Below are 20,556 nucleotides of genomic sequence, written 5' to 3'. Positions count from 1 at the left end.
TAGTCGTTTCCGAGATGTTTTGCGTGACTTTGATTAACATTCCCTAAAAATAAGGTTAAACAGTCAAACGAAACAATATCATGGCCCCACCTTACGACTGTGGGCTCTACACTTGTGCCTGGTAGTCCCTCAGAGCACTTCCACTCGCTCACTTTTCTTCATGCCATCACAATAATGAGATTTCCGCACAGCCCCTGAAGGCGCTAGGATCCATCCATTCAGCGCGCGCTGCAGCCGTGTAGTAAAAGCCATGTAAAAATGGCGGAGCTGCAGATGCTGCTGGAGGAGGAAATTCCTGCGGGACGAAGAGCGTTGTTGGACAGTTTTACCAACCTGGAAAGAGTCGCGGAGTACTGCGAAAGCAACTATGTCCAGGTACATGCTCATATTTAAGCAGCAAGTGTATAAGTTGGGTGAAATGACACATCGAGGCAATGTCAGTTGGGAGTAGGCGGTTTGGATAGAGGAGTGATGGAATGACCGTGCCAGATTCCGTTATGTTACCCGTGGCTTTTATGTAAAGGGGAAAAGTCACAGCGAATTCAATGCAAACACTGACCCGCTGATGCCTGAATAGGAAGGTTGTCGGGGTCAATTCGGTTTTTTAAAAAATATCCTCAAACACATCCTTACTAGTGAAAAATCAACTTTTGCAAGTGGTTTGCGCAGCACCGTGTTGTTTTCTGATTGAGCGTGACTCCGTGGGAATGTGATGGGTGGATTTTGGTTAGTTTTAAAAGTTTGCTTTAACCGGATTAAGTTTGAATATGTTCACTGAATGGGTGCCGAATTAATTGTCGAGTTGCGTTTTTATAGTAAAATGTCTCTTGCAAAGTTTGTGATGTTTATGTAAACAGGCAATCGCTTGAGCAGAGATGTGTTAATGGGAGTCTGGCGCGACGCTTAACTGGTATGTGATTGTGGCCGATAACTTGCCTCGTAAATCGCTGCTGAGATTTATGATTTACTTTTAATGCTATTCGTCTGATAATTTAAACAAAATATATAAACAGTTTTTATTTACTTATTTTCATCAAATGATAACAGAATTAAGGGAATCTGAAGATAATTGTTAGTTTCAGTCCTGATGAAACATTGTTTCAATTTGCCATCAAAGTGGCAAATACGGCTGTTATGACAAATAAATGTATCAGATTAATCTTTAGTATTAACCATTATAGAGTCAGTTTGTCCTTGAAGATGCAGCTAATGATTAATATCCTCGCTGATTGACCTGGCAGCTTTTTCTTGATACAAATTATGCTTTTTTTATGCTGTTACAGTGGTTGATGCTCATATTAACATGGCCAAAGTTTCAGACCATGAGGTCCATGTATGTTCAAAACATACTTTAGAGTGCTCGAAATGCTCTTTTTCAGACACTTTCTTCTCCTCTTTGCTCTGTATTACGTCAGTGACAGCGGAGATCCCAAATATGGTCATGTCAGGCTCACAACTCTAGGCTAATTTATGCAAATATGACATGGAGGAAAAGGGGTTTGCACTTATTGCTCTTTCCATCGTTGATGGAATCGGATGACGTATGCGTCAAGTGGACATTGTGAAGGGAAGGGGACAAGAGTGGATCTTCTCTGTGGCTGGCAAATGGACCAACAACACCACAAGCAAGACCTGTTCTATCACATACTTTGTACACTGTTTCTATCTGACATTACGTATGCAGGCTGCAAATGTGAACCATAATTTTTGTTTCTGGCTGTAAGCACATAAGGCCCACCACCTGCTTTTCAAACCATGGATGGTCTAAAAGATGGACGTAGCCACCATTATGCCACCTGTTGGTTTGTGAAGTCTTATTTTTGAATTTTCAAGCTGATGTTCCCCCCCACCCACCCCCCAAACGTAATGTTTGTCATGTCATTGAAACCGGACGTGACGAGCAAAGGTTGGATCTAAACTGCACATACAGCAATTTTCAACTGCGACTTACTCGAGGCTGTTGTGTTATAGCACAGTAATTTGTCATGGGCATAATACAGCCCCTTAAATTTAGTGTTAAATTAACACTCATTATCCACTGATGGCTTCTTGAGAATGTGAGATAGTGAGTTAGACACCAGTAGCTGTACTGGGCTGCCATCCCTCCACCCCCGTACTTGCTTAGTGGAGAGTGTATGAGTACGTGGGCAGACGAGGCTGTTACGGACAACTGTTCCTCCTCAGCTGGTCCTGTATACACACCTGTTCATCGCCACATTTCATTTAGATTCGTGTGTTTGTGTGAGTCTTACTGTCAGTCAACAAGTGAAAGTGCATCAACAGTCTTTCTTCTTTAAAGGCCAGAAGCACACAGGCGCTACATGATGCATCACCGAAGACCGACACAGTGAAATCTTGTTCTGCACATCTACACTTGATGAATACCACAAGGGCACTTTCTTTTTCCCCTCTTTTATTCCTTCTCCTCTCTATTTCTTCCTTCCTTTATAACCTTTGACCTTTTTATTTCTCAACCTGTTTTCACGCTGTACTGGCTTGGTATTAGCTTCCTCATTTTAGCAGTCACATCAGCAGTAACATGTCATCTTCTCAGGAAAACTGAAAGTCTTTTTTAGCTCGTTAGACTGCTCACACTGCATGTTCAGATTGAGCCTAGCAAGGCTAACTCAGTACCCAGAGGATGGCCTACATTTATGCAGCCAGCAGATGATGTGATTGTTACATAATAGCGCAGTGTGCTGATCCTGTTTTATGGGCTAAATATTTGGATTCATAGTTTACCCAGGTCAAGTCGTTGTTTGTCTTATGTGGCCATATCCTGGCATCCTTGTGGTCCAAATTCAGATTTAAATCAGTCTAGTGCTTTTTAAGGGGTGGGATTGGGAGGGTTACAGAGTGTCTTTATTCTTTTCATCCAGAATCAACTTTCTGGGATTCCTTACCTGCATCAAGGTGCTTTGAGTGTTTATTTGTTTCCAGTGAACAGAGATTTTCAGTAACATAATGTTGCAACTGTACAAGATACAGTCATGAAACTTTGCACGTCTATGGTTGACATCAAAATGAAGGCTGGCTTTGAACAAGGGTGTGGTCAGTTTCGAGCATTAAATAAAGGCTTCCTGGAAGTGGGGAGGACAAGGGCTCCTTCCCATTTTATTTTGTACAATCCCGACATGCAGACAAACACCTGTGAGCAAACACTTGGCAACAGTGAAAAGGGAAAACTCTCTTTTAAGAGGAAGAAACCTCCAGCAGAACCAGGCTCAGGGTGGGGCAGCCATCTGCTGCGATTGGTTGGAGGTGAGAGGAGGTAGATGAGACAAAAGACACACTGTGGAAGCGAGCCAGAGATTAATAATAATGAATGACTAAATGCAGAGAGGTGAATAAAAACGGAGCGCATGAGAAGAGGTAAGACAAAACACTCAGTGCATTATGGGAAACCCCCACAGCAACCTAGCCCTATTTAAAAGTTACTAAGAGAGGATTCAGGGTCACCTCATCCAGCTCTAACTTTATGCTTTATCAGAAAGGAAAGCTGAAGGCTCTGTCTCCCATTCTACTTTTAAATATCCTAGGCACCACAATTGAGCCAGTAGTCTGATGGCAAAATGCTCTAATGGGGTGCTATGAGGTCTTTAACATAAACTGGGGCCTGATTATTCAAGACCTTGTAATCTGTTATGTGGTATAAAAACTGATTTCCATGACAAATGTAACCTGAAAATATCTCTTATGTGAGCCAGTTGCAAACTGGTCATTAGTTGTGTTTATTAATAAAACTATGTTTGGAAGAGGCAAAGTAGGAGGAGTGTATGAAACTATCGAGTCCGCCTGTATGCACAGTTTCACAGCTGTCTGCAGATATCAGGCTGATGTCAGGAGACACAAACAGCAGGAGCTGAGCTTGTGTGCTGACTTTCCTGTTCTGCCTCTGCTCAAAGTGATAATTAAAGTGGATTTTAATGCTCTGCTCTATTGAAGCCTCTTGTTCTGACTGCCCACAGCTGTGTGGGACTACTAGAATGTGTAAAATATGACAGCTTTGCAGGTGGTGCAGATCTTAATGCTCTGCTGCCATGCATGTGACATCCTTAAATAATACAGCATTTCAATTACACATTATTGGTGGAGTTTTAAGTTGTTGGCTCCTTTTAATAATCGGGGAAAAGTAATTTTTGCTGTTCTTGTGATCAATAATAATGATCATTATTGATCATTAACGTGGTCAGTTTTTAATCATGGAAATGGTCTATCCTACTTTAGATGTTCATGCTTCAAACAGCCATCCAGACTCCTAGCTTTGTCAGGAAAAAAGACAGAGATGACTGTTCCTGCCTCTTCCAAAGGTGCTGGAGACCCGGTTTTCAATATAACACCACCCACACATCCTCCTCCTTAATGCTGTAGGTTTGTAAACTGAGATAAATTGAAGCTGCACTCTAGAAAGTTAGAGCCTTAAATAGCTGCTTTCTTTTTTACAGAAAGTCTGTTGGAATATTTACTGTAACACAAAGGAAAAGATATTAGAGAAAATGATGAAAAATGGTGAGAAAAAAAGCAGCAAAGCAGGCCGTTACTACTTTTCTTTTTTTCAGATAAATTGCAAAATGTGTGGTTGTTTAGCGCCTTCAGCACAGAATCCGAGCGAGTCTGAACTGAGCATGTGCAGACACGTTTCTCCTCCTTGCCCCAACTACAGTCCTGTCCTGTTTTGTTCCTTCAGGGTTCTCCACAGCTGGTACCGGTTAGCTGTCAGCAGAGGTAGTTGTAATGTAACTCGACCTCCTGCTGCTCATTGAAAACACATGGTAGCACTGCAGGAAGCTGGACATATACTCTGGTGATGGCTGTGTGCGTGTGTGTGTTTTGGGTTGAAAACCATGGCAATTGGTGCATCAGCCTCCACTTTCATTACTGATGCCAGGAACAGCTCCTGCGGGGGCGAAACACGCTGAACATTTGGAAAGATGGGTTTGTGATCAGAAGCTTGGCAAACCTGAGGTGATCATACATGCAGGCTCATAGAACAAAAGTTGTTTTTTTCTCTTTTTCTAATAATTATGTGATATTTAGCTAGCACTGTATAATTAATGTGTTGTTGCAGTGCAGGTTGTGCAGTGGCACTTCAGAAAGACAGTACAACAGTCAGTGTCCGTTTGGTGCATGGTCACATGACTACCCTCTGTGGAGACCAGGTGGAACTGGATGCCAGCTGATGTAGAGACAGTGTTACTCTTTGATTCCCAATAATCTATTCATAATCAATTCAGTTCAGTTCAGTGATAGCACGTGTCCAACAGAGTGATGTCTGCTTCTGGTACCTTAACACTGGCCTGAGAGTTCAGCTGGGTTTACACTATGATGGTGTTTATGTTACCTAATCAATCGATGTTTATGTTGGCTAAATAATTAGTTGGCACCAGAAATCCTGGTTTGTTAAGATGATGTTTAAAATGTCCGTTAATAAATCCTAGTAGACTGCGGCCTCGGCTGGGATTTTTAAGTAACATTACTGCCATATTGTCATACTGCCCAAACTTACTGACCGGGATGCCACCTGGATGGCTCCCAGGTGTATTGGACTGGTTTGGGATTGGGGGCCAGACCTCAGATTACCATGGGGGGGATTTGTCATCTCACATGCATGCGTGGCGTCCCCCAGGATGAGCTGGAGAAAGTGGCTCACACCAAAAACACCGGGGTTATTTTTAAATGGTTACTTGCATGAAATAATTCTAAATCTGTGGCAAGTATAGTAAACAAATGGAAAATATTCTGCTTTTTTTCCTCCTTTTTTTTCTACAGTTGGATCTACAGATTTAGATTTTTGTCTTTTTTTTTCTCCGCCAAATGCACTTAGCTGTGTTTCCATTTTTCTTCAGAAATAATCAAATCTGGCTGTTTGTATTCCCAGTTTAACCTGCAGGAGTTTCAGAAAACTCCTGTAACATTTTGTACTGCCACAAAGAACAAAATCACAACCAGTCAGCTGTCGATTCCTTTAAAATGGAAATAAAGCTGGGAGAAAATGTGTCAGCCATTAATTAAGAGTGTCGCACAAGAGGTGGGGAAATTATTGTGATCACAGTGTGTTAGTGGCTGATAGACAAGATGGAAAAGTGTGTGTTGTACATTTTATTATTATTCATGTTTTACTTACTGTGAGACCAAGTGGATTCAGATTCAGTGCAGTTCAAATTCATTTTATTTACTGCTTGGGCTTTGTTTTCTTTACATTATTGAGGATCAATAATAATCACTAGTGTTCATCTGCAAAAGTGAGTATGCTTCCTCATTTATATTACCAGACGTTAGAAGCAATGTAAAATTTCATTGTGATTAATACTGCTTGACCCAGCAGCTGTTACCAAGCTGCAGTGATGCTGTGTATTGACATTTAAAAAGAGTGCTTTCACTGAGCGGTAAGAGGGTTGATGATGCTGATTTAAAGAGACAGACTGTTTTTTTTCCCTCTTAACTAAACTTTGTGTGACTTTAACTGACAAATTGTCTTTTTTTGAAAGTTCCTCTTTTTTTTTTTAGTGTGCACAAAGACTGCTTGTATGTTTTATGTAATCGAGTAATTTAAAAAAATAATTAAAAGTAGAAATACCGCCCAAGCCATTAACTTATATACAGGGAGTGCAGAATTATTAGGCAAATGAGTATTTTGTCCACATCATCCTCTTCATGCATGTTGTCTTACTCCAAGCTGTATAGGCTCGAAAGCCTACTACCAATTAAGCATATTAGGTGATGTGCATCTCTGTAATGAGAAGGGGTGTGGTCTAATGACATCAACACCCTATATCAGGTGTGCATAATTATTAGGCAACTCCTTTCCTTTGGCAAAATGGGTCAAAAGAAGGACTTGACAGGCTCAGAAAAGTCAAAAATAGTGAGATATCTTGCAGAGGGATGCAGCAGTCTCAAAATTGCAAAGCTTCTGAAGCGTGATCATCGAACAATCAAGCGTTTCATTCAAAATAGTCAACAGGGTCGCAAGAAGCGTGTGGAAAAACCAAGGCGCAAAATAACTGCCCATGAACTGAGAAAAGTCAAGCGTGCAGCTGCCAAGATGCCACTTGCCACCAGTTTGGCCATATTTCAGAGCTGCAACATCACTGGAGTGCCCAAAAGCACAAGGTGTGCAATACTCAGAGACATGGCCAAGGTAAGAAAGGCTGAAAGACGACCACCACTGAACAAGACACACAAGCTGAAACGTCAAGACTGGGCCAAGAAATATCTCAAGACTGTTTTTCTAAGGTTTTATGGACTGATGAAATGAGAGTGAGTCTTGATGGGCCAGATGGATGGGCCCGTGGCTGGATTGGTAAAGGGCAGAGAGCTCCAGTCCGACTCAGACGCCAGCAAGGTGGAGGTGGAGTACTGGTTTGGGCTGGTATCATCAAAGATGAGCTTGTGGGGCCTTTTCGGGTTGAGGATGGAGTCAAGCTCAACTCCCAGTCCTACTGCCAGTTTCTGGAAGACACCTTCTTCAAGCAGTGGTACAGGAAGAAGTCTGCATCCTTCAAGAAAAACATGATTTTCATGCAGGACAATGCTCCATCACACGCGTCCAAGTACTCCACAGCGTGGCTGGCAAGAAAGGGTATAAAAGAAGAAAAACTAATGACATGGCCTCCTTGTTCACCTGATCTGAACCCCATTGAGAACCTGTGGTCCATCATCAAATGTGAGATTTACAAGGAGGGAAAACAGTACACCTCTCTGAACAGTGTCTGGGAGGCTGTGGTTGCTGCTGCACGCAATGTTGATGGTGAACAGATCAAAACACTGACAGAATCCATGGATGGCAGGCTTTTGAGTGTCCTTGCAAAGAAAGGTGGCTATATTGGTCGCTGATTTGTTTTTGTTTTGTTTTTGAATGTCAGAAATGTATATTTGTGAATGTGGAGATGTTATATTGGTTTCACTGGTAAAAATAAATAATTGAAATGGGTATATATTTGTTTTTTGTTAAGTTGCCTAATAATTATGCACAGTAATAGTCACCTGCACACACAGATATCCCCCTAAAATAGCTAAAACTAAAAACAAACTAAAAACTACTTCCAAAAACATTCAGCTTTGATATTAATGAGTTTTTTGGGTTCATTGAGAACATGGTTGTTGTTCAATAATAAAATTATTGCTCAAAAATACAACTTGCCTAATAATTCTGCACTCCCTGTATGTATACACACAGAGAGCGACCTGTCCTTGTAAGGTAAAAGCAGGCTCTTGGCCGTTGGTGGCTGTCTCTCTCTGACAGAAGCTACAAACAAACCTGTGCTTTGTTTAAGATAAACGGTGTAGTGCAGGGACGGATTCAAAGCCGAAGAGAATTGCACTTCCTTCCATGGTCGTACCTCTCCCAGTTGTTTGTTTGTTAAAATCCATCTCTTTGGCTTTCCCTTTTATTTAAGAGCTGACATAATAAAGGGATGAGATAAAGGGGCAAGAAGTGTATAACATCACATTTACCTTTGCACAGCAGTCATTTGGCGACTGGATCACTGCTCTCAGTTTTTTACATCACTGGGGATTCACAAAGAAGCAAGTAAGGATGGTTTTACCCTGCCAACTGCATCAGTCTGGCTTGTGTTAGCTTATGTTGTGTACTTGTCTTGAATAAGTGGTGGTATTGTGGGATGCTGATGTGGGATATGATTATCCTTATTTTTCTTTAAATTTCCAGACTGCTGCAGATGTACAGTTTCCGACTGTGTCTTTTGTTATTGAGTTAGTCCTGTGAGCACAGCAGCCCCTCCTACCTGCTCTTCCAACCTTCTGATTGTGAGAGACAGCCAATCGAAAGACTGTTGACCAAAGGAGGGTGGCCTTAAGGAGAGAGCAAAGAAACAGACATGTTTCAGCGAGTGGATTTCTTCTTTCTTCTTTCCCATGAGTGGTTGCCATCTTTACTTTGCACGTTGTACTCATCACTGGTGTCCTGACTTATCTCAGAATCACTGGCTACGCTGATGTTGGAGATGGTGCCACCATTATTCTGTGGGTTTGTGTGGTCTTCGGTGTCTTCTATCTCTTCATGTAATCCCACACTGACTCTGTGATGTGGAGATGAGGGCTCCGTGGAGGCTGTACCATCTGCTGCATGACTCCCTGTTTTTCTTAAGATGTCTTGACATTTACGAGCAGCATTTGCCGCCACACTTTGTGGCTGTTTTTAAATGTTGGTCTTAGAATAATTAACAGCAGGAATGTGGCTAATAGACCAGAGTCTGTTTTGTTTAAAAAATAAATTAATTAAAAAACAGGTCAGGGGAATTAGAGCGCGCTTATGATTCTACATAGGTCTGATATGATTTATGTACATGAACTTAGTTGGAAAAAGGGAGGAGGGGATAACATCAACAACATCATTACGTGTGCGGCTAAGTGTGTGCTGCTTTGCCTTCGCCTCAGGCCAGAGGAGGCATCCCTCCAACTAGGTCACTGCTAACAGGGTATCAGATGGCTGATGAGAACGAAGGGAGAGAAAAATAGGAGATATTAGGATGATGTGATAAAGAGGGAGGAGAGGAGAGGAAAGGGAGATGACTAAGACAGAAGAGGATGGAAGAATAGGGAAGGAGGCGGGCTGATTGTAGATTAGACAGTGAAGCAAAGATAAAAATGAGAATATTTATCAAAAAGGACTGGACTCAAAAGTTACGTTCTTCATTAAGACTTAGAAAGTTTGTGGATGCTGACTATTGCTGTCATGGACCTCCTCAAAAAATGGGGCTGAATTTATGAATTTATTCACTCTTTTAAACTCTCGCTGGCACGGTGGTTAGCACTATTGCCTCCCAGAAGGAGGTCCTGAGTCCCCCGTGTTTGTGTGGGTTCTCTCCGGGTACTTCAGCTTCCTCCCACAGTCCAAAGACATGCAGTTAGTCGGTTTAGGTTATGTGGTCATTCTAAATCGCCCATGTGTGTGAATGGTTGTCTGTCGCAATGTGTTAGCCCTGCAACAGACTGGCGACCTGTCCAGTGTGTACCCTGCCTCTTGCCCTAAGACAGCTGGGTTAGGCTCTACCCAGCTGTGTCGCAAAATAAACTGTTTATGGCAATATTTTTTCACCGTTCTGATGGTCACTGTAGTGGCTATATTAATTTCTTAAAGTTCTCTCTTTCTCTTATATTTAATATAACCACTCTATGGACGGACAAGAGCCTGTTTTTATGCGTTGTCGTTAGCAACAACGACGGTAAAACCATCGCGTGTCCGCTTGTTTATTTTCCACATAAACCTTTCAGAATAAAGCTCAAGATCCTGTTGACTTTTCAAAATAAACTGAATCACGTGAAAGAGTATGCAGTGTTTACGGATGAGAAGCAAAAAAGAGCCGCCAGGTGCTAAAAAATAAACCTTAGACTCAAACGTTAGAACAGGCTTTTCGCCGCAGCACGCCGTGTAATAAATACTCACAAAGAAAACAGCGGCCGTTACAACTTATGTCTAACAATGTATAGTGTCATGCATCAGTTAAAACATTCGACTCCAAGTACACGACGCCCAGCTGGAAACACTTCACGCAAGTCGAGCTGCCCGAGATTCACAGAATTTTCATAAAATGTAAAATTTTTGTGATTTATATCGTTATTGGACGATAGATGTCTTATATCGGGATATGAGATTCTGGTCATATCACACAGCCCTAACGTCACACACAACGCGCTCTGTTTAGACCCAGACCAAACAGTTTCAGACTTTACGTTTCCCAATTTTGCTTTAAGTTATTTTGTTATTTTGTTATTTACATATGGCCTAATAATTAACCTTATTGCTGTTTTAGAGGAGCGGTGCTTCCAGGGATAGTTGCAGATTTCTGTCAGAATCTACAGATTATGCAGTACAAATAAAATGTTCACGTTTCTCCAACGTTGTCTTCCCAGCAGTTTAACTGACATCTACACTGGATGGTTCATGTTGTCTTCTCCGGCGCTGATAATTGGCGTCTGTCTTGTGTCAGTGATGTAAAAGACGGATTTAATGCGACATGGCCATTCAAACTGCAGACGCTTTCTAAAACATCAGATATGTATCGGATTGAGTACCACATACGAAAGTGACCCAGGTCGGATTTGAAAATATCGGATTTGAGCTGTTCACACTGTCATTCCATGATCGGATATGGGTCGCATAGGGTCAAAAAAGTCGGATTTGATGCGCTTTCACCTGCAGTGTGAACGTAGCCTTTGTCTCCCATATTCTCACTTCTGGATGTAGTCTGTACTGTTCCCACATCGGTGCCATCAGACATGCCCCGAGCTGGCAGGTGAAAAACCATTTAACACCACATCTGACTGAAACCAATATTTGTGCTCTCAGATAAGTGCTAGAAAAGGTCAGTGCTGCAGTGCGTGTTTGAAAACCGCTTCAGTCAAAAAAGGCGGCACGGTGGTTAGCACTGTTGCCGCACAGCAAGAAGGTCCTGAGTTCAATTCCACCATCAGGCCGGGGTGCATGTTCTCCCCGTGTTTGCGTGGGTTCTCTCCGGGTACTCCGGCTTCCTCCCACAGTCCAAAGACATGCAGCTTGTGGGGATAGGTTAATTGGATAATCCAAATTGCCACTAGGTGTGAATATGTGAGTGTGAATGGTTGTCTGTCCCTGTGTGTTGGCCCTGCGACAGACTGGCGACCTGTCCAGCGTGTACCCTGCCTCTCGCCCTATGACAGCTGGGATAGGCTCCAGCGCCCCCCGCGACCCTGAAAAAGGATCAGCGGAAGTGAATAGATGGATGGATGGATGGAACTCAGTGGTTAATCCTTGCTCTGATGTTTCGATGGATGCCTCCCCAGCCCTCTGTGAAAAATTTCTAAATCATTTTATAGATAAGATCTCAGTGTTAAGGGCCCCACATTCTCCGGTAGTAAATCAAGCCCCAGTTTCCGAATGTTCAACGGTTTTTCAGCAGTTTGAACCTGTGTCGTTCTCGACTTTAAATGAAATAATTAATAACCTGAGAAGCTCAAATTCTCTGCATGACATTATTCCTTCTCGTATCATTAAGGATGGATTGAATACAATCGGGTCCTGTATCTTATTTTTAACTCATCACTGTTATCTGGCTGTGTTCCGACTGTCTTTAAACATGCAGTCGTGCAACCTGTTATCAAGAAAAGCAGCCTTGATCATAACACTCTAGCAAATTACAGGCAGATTTCTAAACTCCCTTTCATGTCAAACATTTTAGAGAAAATAGTGCTTCAGCAACTACAGACCCATTTAGAGAGAAACGGTATAAGTGATAAATTCCAGTCTGGATTTTAAACCGCGTCACAGCACCGAAACTGCCCTACTAAGAGTCTTCAATGACCTCCTTCTAATCGCTGACTCCGGGCGCTCTGCGGTCTTAGTTCTATTAGATTTGACTTCAGCCTTTGACACGGTTGACCATGATATTCTTTTGGCAAGCTTAGAACAAGTAGCAGGCCTTAAAGGAAGTGTTCTCTCATGGTTTAAATCATATTTTTCTGAGAGGTCGTTCTCTGTCATGATGGGAAAATATTCCTCTTCTTCTGCCCTTTTTCGCTGTGGTGTGCCCCAGGGCTCGGTACTGGGTCCTGTGTTGTTTTCTCTGTACATGTTGCCCTTGGGCTCCATTTTTGAAAAACACAATGTCTCTTTTCACTGCTATGCTGATGATATTCAAATCTACCTCCACCTGACTGGGGATGTATCATCTTCACTACAGCTTCTGTTTGATTGTCTGAGGGATGTCAAAGACTGGTTATCACGTAACTCTCTTACTTTAAATGAAAAGAAGACAGAAATTATTGTTTTTGATAGAAATATGCCTCTGGGGCAACTGACTGGTACACTCGGGCCTGTTGCTAATCACCTCACTGATGCTGCTAGGAATCTTGGAGTTTCCATGGATAGTTCCTTCAAACTAGATAAACAGGTCTCTACTGTGGTAAAAACCAGCTTCCACCAACTACGCCTAATTTCTAAGGCTAAACCTTATATACCACGCAACGATCTGGAGAAACTCATTCATGCTTTCATCACTTCAAGACTAGATTATTGTAATTCTCTCTACTTGGGCCTACAATCTTCCCTCCTTCAGCGATTGCAATTGGTCCAAAATGCTGCAGCACGTCTCTTAACAGGCACTAGAAAGTACGATTCTATCACCCCTGTTCTGGCCAACTTACATTGGCTTCCTATTAAATATCGAATTGATTTAAAAAATTTATTGTTTACTTATAAAATCCTAAATAATATGGCACCTGACTACCTAGCTGATCTCCTCTGTCTGTATAGCCCTCAGAGAGCACTAAGATCATCGGGCCAACTGCTCTTAGTGCAACCTAGGTCTCGGCTGAAGACCAGAGGAGACCGTGCCTTTGCCTTTGCCGCACCCAGGTTATGGAATACTGTTCCTCTTCATATTCGCGCATCAGATTCTATTCAATCTTTTAAATCACGTCTAAAAACGTACTTGTTTAACCTGGCATTCAAGGCGAATTAGGGTAATTTACATCTGGCTTTGCATTTCGATTATGTAATTATTTTATATCTGTAATTTATATTTTATATTGTGATTTTTATCTGTATCATGATTTTACTGGAAAGCACTTTTGTGTACTTCAGCCTTTAAAATGTGCTATATAAATAAATTTTGATTGATTTTTTATTTTTTATTTTAAACAAATCACTGTATTACATTTTTAGGAATTTAATTAAGAGTAATTAAAATATCATTGTTCCCTATCAAGGTGTGGGGGCATGGGAGTGGGGACAGCTGGCTTGGGAATGCCTCTGGATCTCGATCTGGATCTGGATAAGCAATTGAAAATGCATGGATGGAGTGATGGATGAAATGAGGAGCAGTGATAAATTTAGTGTGCAGACATCTGCAGCCTCGACATACTGCTGATAATCAGTTACTGTTACACTGTGTATTCTGACCTGATTTAAGCAGATAACACTAAACAAGATCACCATTACACTACACTGGGATGTCCACAACCTATATGTAGAAATGTTATGTCTCATAAATCAAATAGACTGCCAGATTCCTAGAATCGGCACATGAAGCATTAATAAGGCAGACGGCAGAGAATTCGAGCCCTCGCGGTGACAAAAATATAATGTTGAAAAAATAGAACTTGCTACAAGTTCTCTGTCTACCCATTTGGAATGTAAAATATGAAGATAAAATCTCACTGTGCTCTTCGAAGTGTTAAAACACTGAGCTGAGCCGTCACAGCAGGCGTCACCTAAAACGGCTGGAAAGTGCTGCACAGCTCGCTGAGGGCAGAGGTCACCGCTTGAGCCTCTGTAACACCTGCTGTTCTCTTTTCTTTTTGCTCTGCTCTCACACATAGTTTATTATGACGTCGGCGTGCGGTTTTTGTTTTTACGCTGTAACAATAGCGACTTCAAATGCAGCATTGTGTCTCTGACTTGGTGAACCACTTGCTGGTTTGCTTTGAGGTTCGTGACACCACTTCTCAGTGTTTTCTTTAATTATGTCACTGAAGAAGTTTTAATGGTTTAGACTCTGCGACTGAATGTAGGGCTCTGGGTCATCTAAACCTATGACACAAACTCTTTGTGTGTGTTTGCGTTGGTGTTGTCTATTGATAATATATTTCAAGTCTCTATAAGTGTGTAGTTTGTGTGTGTGTGAGAGTACGTGTGTAACACAGAGGCACACATAGATGTCAGTGTGTTTCTTGTCAACCTCGGGCGTGAATGAGTTTGCACTGACCTACATTGTGTTTCAGCAATTATACACACACATGTTGGGCTTTCTGTAGTCGTGGGGACCATAATTCCCTTGCCCCTTAGCTCAACACTGACCTTTATATAACATAAATTATAAATCCCCCGATCAGTTGGAGGGCGTATTTTAAAAGTGAGGAACAGCCAAAATGACCTCACTTCCCACATATGTCCTCGATCCTAAGTTATAAATCACATGTTGGTCCTCACAGAGATTTACAAGCATGCACACACTCTCTTTATACATACAGTACACATGTGAACTCGCACATGTAGTTGCTGATGCACGCTGACACGTGCAGTCATGCAAACACACACACATTCTGCCAGCTTCTCTCGATAAAATGCTGACTGTGACATTCCAGCAGAAATCATAAGGGTTTTATTCATGTGTATGTCTGTTACTGTGAGGACTAGTTTTGACATTTCTCACTATTTTTGTGGTATTTCATTGATTTGTTGCAAACTAGGCTTCACAGATCAACTACAATTATTCACGTCATAAATTCATACTAAGTAGGGAGTTAGCCAAACGAGGTCCACCTGAGCATGACTGGGCAAGCAAGGCATGTAATAGAACATTTCTAGTCTGAAAAATCCTCATCCGTTTTATCAGCCCCACGTTCGTGTGATATTTCTCATTTCCAAGCTTCATTTTTCTGTCTGTGTCTGTGAGTAAAATGGTTGCACTCTGTGACTCCTGTCCTGAATCTGTCTCCTCTCTCCCCGCAGTCTGCAGACAAGGAGCGGGCGCTGGAGGAAACAAAGAGCTACACCACACAGTCTCTGGCCAGCGTCGCCTACCTCATCAACACGCTGGCCAACAATGTGCTGCAGATGCTGGACATCCAGGCCTCACAACTCCGCCGCATGGAGAGCTCCGTCAACCACATTTCACAGGTCCGCTGAACTTTGAATGTTCTCATTTCTTCTTAGAGGGTTAAACAGCCGCTTTGTACGTGTGAGGGATGACGTTTAATGAAAATTCCTCCTCGCACTGCCTTTGTTATCCAAGTCAGGCGTCCAGAGGCACGCTGAAGGTTTCAAACTGTAAACATGATCTAAAATATGAAGTTTGTGAGCAGGAAGGCCCATATACAAATACACTGGTACACACAATACATAAAATTATACACACCCGCAAGAGGGCTCCTAAATGAAAGAACAGAAGATGCAATCATGTATGAATGCATTTATGTTCAGCAGCCCAGGAGGAGTTTGTGCTTACAAATAGGAGGCAAAAATGCAGAATGTTCAACAGTAACATAGTGAAAAGAGGTCAAATTATTAGCAGAAAGTGGCTATGGTGGAGAAACTAGCCCTTTTTTTTCTGTACACACTATACTAAGATAAACAGGCTTTGATTGGTAATGGTTTTTTTTTTAGGGTTCAGGGTTAAAGCATCAAAAAATCTTTAAATCAGTATTTTTTATGATGGTGTATGCAATGAAAACATAGACACAATGTTTATGGTGTCTCTGTAGAGAGAGTGTGCGGCTCCTCTTTGCTTTGAGTTTTATAATGAGCTTCAGCTCAGGGTTTGGCTGTCTGACTACAACTTCAAACCGCGTTTGTTTCACTCTATCGGCATAAGAACATCTTTTTCAGCAGCAGCAGGGAGCTGTTTTCAGAGAAGCGTTAAAAGGCCACTATGCACTGTTCGGCTCTGTCTGTGAAGTGAAAAACACTTATACCTTTAAATGCTAATGGGTAATGTTGGAATCACGGACACGGGGTGTTTTCGAACCAGGTTAATACTCTATGCAAACGTAATTCTGTGTACGATCACGGTCAAATCCACGAAGACTCTAAAATGTGATACCAGTGTTCCTGTTTCTTCTGCAGGGGTTCTTTTAATCTTGTTTACATGACTTACAGTAATATTGGATGCTGTAGTAAATGAACAGTAATCACTATGTCCTAACTGTTGGAGGACAAAGAACACAGAGCTCTAATTTTGTTTCTGTCAGCTGCTTGGATGAATAAAACCACCTGTAAGTGTGATTGCACCCAACAGTGAAGTGAAAGTGTGTGGTGCTGCCAGGGATCCGATCAGGCTTACACAACACTCTGCACCCACACATCTCACACTGCAGCTGTGTCCAACTTATTCCTGTTCCTAGAAAAACTCTGAGCTGACACGTCGCTCAGTGCACTCTATTGAGAAAAGAGCTATTTTCATTCACTGAGTGTTTAAATCCTCAACAGTCTCTTCACAGAGCAACTGTGTGCTTTGAGGAATAATCGTAGTTTTCAGTGGTACAGGGGCTCCATTCTCCTCGTCGGACCTCCGAATAATTAGTATAATCGGAATGCTCTGTAAGCAGAAATAATGAGATGCTTCTGTCCCTGTTATATCGGGCCAGGCTGTGGTCGCACGTCATAATTGCCGCTTTCTGTTCTGTGAGACACAGTCACATCTGTTGTGTAGGCGAACGCTTCATGCGGTGAGGAATTGCACTGAGATGATCTTTAAAAAATCCATTTTGCATTTGCATGCTGCAGCGGCCGATAGGAGTCGTGGAAGGTGAGGCAGAGATGTCCCGGCGTGCTCGTAGCGCAGGCCGGATGCTCTGTTTTGATTGGCGTGGAAGTTCCTCATCTCTGCTCTCAAACAATCAAATACACTTTTACTGACCTTTGAAAAAACTGGCTACTACATAATATACTGCTGGAGAGTGTAATCTGTCATAATACAGCATAATTTATTAGTAGACTTCTACTTAGCCTGGGAAAAGCCATCGAGAAATGCAGACTGAGCCAAACAATTATCTCAACTTCACAGTGTGCAGATGACTCTCAAAGCTGTCACTACAATGTAGATTAACCTCGTTGGACTATAACTGCAAATAAATAAACCAACAAACCTCTTGACAAGAGGTGGGACTTACCCAACACCCCCCACACACAATACTTCACTCACAATGCGATTGTGGGGATTTTTAGCATTTTTCAATATGCTGAGTATTGCAATAACACATATTGTTATTTATCACCTTTTCCAAAACAAATTAAAAAAATAAGAATGTTGGGCTTTAGCCTGGTTTTCACATGCAGCATGACAATTTGAGTTTGTATTATGAGTCTAAATCTGCAAAATAATTAGGATAAGTTTAGTAGTGTAGTGGAATAAATGGCATTTCTCCCCCTGCAGGCTGTAGGTGTCATTGTTCTGGAGAGAGGAGGCAGCTGCTGTCAGCCTGCAGCAAAGTTTCAAAACTTCATGTTTAAAAATTAAACAATCATTTTATCTACACACAGACAGCTCTCGTGTTAGCTTGTTCTTTATTCCATTGCACAGTCTGTGCTTAAAACAACCAGGTGGTACACAGGAGCACTTCTCTTCAGCTTCTTTTAACAGGTTTGTTCATGGCTCTCCACCTGCCAAAGTTTTGACAGCTGTTGTCATATCTAGAAAAACACTTTCCTTTAACCACTTGGGTTCTCTGTCTCGGCTGTGGCGCTGCAGTGTGTGTGTGCTCTTTGTTTTCGTTTGTGTGTGTGTGTGTGTGTGTGTGTCAGAGAGGAGATGCCATAAACCTGTCATGTGAGCATTAACTTCACTGTTTGGTCAGAAGCTGCTCGGGCTGATCTGCAAGGACACTGTGAACTCGGTGTCTGTTTATTTCTCTTACTGGCTGCATGCAGCTCATATAATTCAACTTCACTTGGACCACACATGGGACCCAGTGGCCATGCAGCAGCTGTTTAAAACAATAAGAATTATTGTTTGCGAAATACATTGCAGCCTTCTGAGGGATTAAAATAAAGACACGCGCTGCACGCTGTTGGAAGGCTGTGATTAATGGAGCACTAGAGCGAGCAGAGTATGATCAGTGTTTCCAGTAATAATTTTGAAGTGAAAGGAACATCCAGGACCAAAGCGATTCAGGACACCATCACTGTGGTGCACTTCTAATACACACAGGAGTGTACAGGTTTCTGTTCTAGACTAAAACATGTAATGAGTAAGTCCCTCACTCAACAAGGGGAAATATGCTACATGAAGTTTGCACTTGCTTAAGAATGACTCTCATCATGCATCAACATCTTAATTAAACAAGAAGCTTAATTTAGCAGAGAAAAATGTTAATGTCAAAGTTTTAATCCTGAGTTATTTTTTTCAAAGCTCCCATTTAAACGTGATTGATTGTGATTTTTACCTCTGCCAAGGAGGTTATGTATTTGGTAAAACGCTGGATCCATGCTTTTTATTCCCTTTATAAACATGATAGCTGGAAAAGCTTTGAATGAATACTGATAGAACTTTAGTGTGTAGCAGGGACGGTAAATGTATTTATATAGCGCTTTACTAGTCCCTAAGGACCCCAAAGCGCTTTACATATCCAGTCATCCACCCATTCACACACTGGTGATGGCAAGCTACATTGTAGCCACAGCCACCCTGGGGCGCACTGACAGAGGCGAGGCTGCCGGACACTGGCGCCACCGGGCCCTCTGACCACCACCAGTAGGCAACGGGTGAAGTGTCTTGCCCAAGGACACAACGACCGAGACTGTCCAAGCCGGGGCTCGAACCAGCAACCTTCCAATTACAAGGCGAACTCCCAACTCTTGAGCCACAATATTGTATTAAAGTTTTTCTCATATCCACCAAGGTTTTGAAGGTCAGCTTAAGGTTTATTGGTCAAAAATGGACAAAAAGCCTTAGAACTTAGAAGTCTTACAAGTGTCTTGTGTGTTGTCAACATATAGAAAGGGTCGTATAAAAAATTTAAAATATGTCACATTTGACCTCTGACCTCTCCTTCAAGGTCAATAGAATTATCTAAAGGTCAAAGTGATAATAATAATTTGTAGAGCTATTTTAAAAAGTTTCTTCTAACCTTTCCTTCTCATCAACCTCAGCTAAACTCACTGGTATTGCATTTATGTTGGTGCTACTAGCTTAAGCTGCGTCCACACCGGAGCAATTCATTTATATTCCACTTTTCAGTTTGGAGCACTGACACATTAAAATGAGTGCTATTTTTTGTGATTTGTTTTTTTTTTTTGTTTTTTTCTTAATTTGCTCGTCCTTCATTTTTCTTCTTCCAGACCGTTGACATTCACAAGGAGAAGGTAGCGAGGCGGGAGATCGGCATCCTGACCACCAATAAAAACACGTCTCGCGCTCATAAAATTGTAGCTCCAGCCAATCCAGAGAGGCCAGTGCGCTACATCAGGAAGCCCATCGACTACAGCGTCCTGGATGACATTGGCCATGGAGTCAAGGTAGGCAGAGTAATGAGGAGGGAATATAATAACATCCGTTTATATGAACTCGCATATTCAAGTGTTTATAAATGATTACACAGATTCTCATCCATGCACTCAAGCATGTGCATGTACCACCTTTTCTATTTTACTCTTCTTTTTTTATGTATTGCAAGCATTAGTAAACTCTTGAATGAATATCTCTGTACCAGGTTTGCATATCTATTAATAAGAAATCCATTTTTAAAAATCTCTTTAAAAAGAATTGGATAGAAATTGCATGTTTATGTGTATAACTGAGTGAGCCGCGGTTTTTCTCTAAGCATGTAGAGTGTGCACTTGTAAATAAATAGTTTTTATTTAGGATAAGTAGCAATAATTATCTAGGCATTGTGCTTTCACCATTATTTCTTTAACTGCACTCCTCCTCCTCACTGTCCTCACTTTTCTGTCCACCAGCTCTTCTTCATCTGTATTTCTGCCCTTTGTCTCTAATGGCTGCTGGTATTCGCATGGCACGGTTGCACTGTAACTAACCTTTAGACTACCCTGTCTCTTCTTTTCTCTTCTATTTGCTGTCATTGGCATATTAAGTGGTTGCTGAGGTTCAAGGTAAGGATGCA

The 20,556-nt window shown here is 41.8% G+C and overlaps 1 protein-coding gene across 5 annotated transcripts in view; it reads left to right on the top strand.

Moving 5' to 3' along the window:
* Positions 1-162: 162 nt before the first annotated feature.
* Positions 163-20,556, top strand: part of LOC102297457 (abl interactor 2) — a 33,538-nt gene continuing 13,144 nt past the window's right edge. For 3 of the 5 annotated variants that reach the window (XM_042228954.1, XM_042228955.1, XM_042228951.1), the window contains exons 1-4: positions 163-375; positions 15,449-15,616; positions 19,775-19,951; positions 20,528-20,545. In XM_042228954.1, the coding sequence (XP_042084888.1) occupies positions 259-375; positions 15,449-15,616; positions 19,775-19,951; positions 20,528-20,545 (480 nt within the window). In that variant the 5' untranslated portion in view covers positions 163-258. The remainder of the gene's footprint in view (positions 376-15,448; positions 15,617-19,774; positions 19,952-20,527; positions 20,546-20,556) is intronic. The other 2 variants (XM_042228956.1, XM_042228953.1) reach the window with 1 other exon arrangement.

Source organism: Haplochromis burtoni, unplaced genomic scaffold (genome assembly GCF_018398535.1).
Source record: "Haplochromis burtoni strain Fernald_Lab_line unplaced genomic scaffold, NCSU_Asbu1 Contig_370, whole genome shotgun sequence".
Taxonomy (NCBI): Eukaryota; Metazoa; Chordata; class Actinopteri; order Cichliformes; family Cichlidae; genus Haplochromis; species Haplochromis burtoni.
Note: the sequence above shows the minus strand (reverse complement) of the source record. Positions and strands in the feature narration are given on the sequence as shown.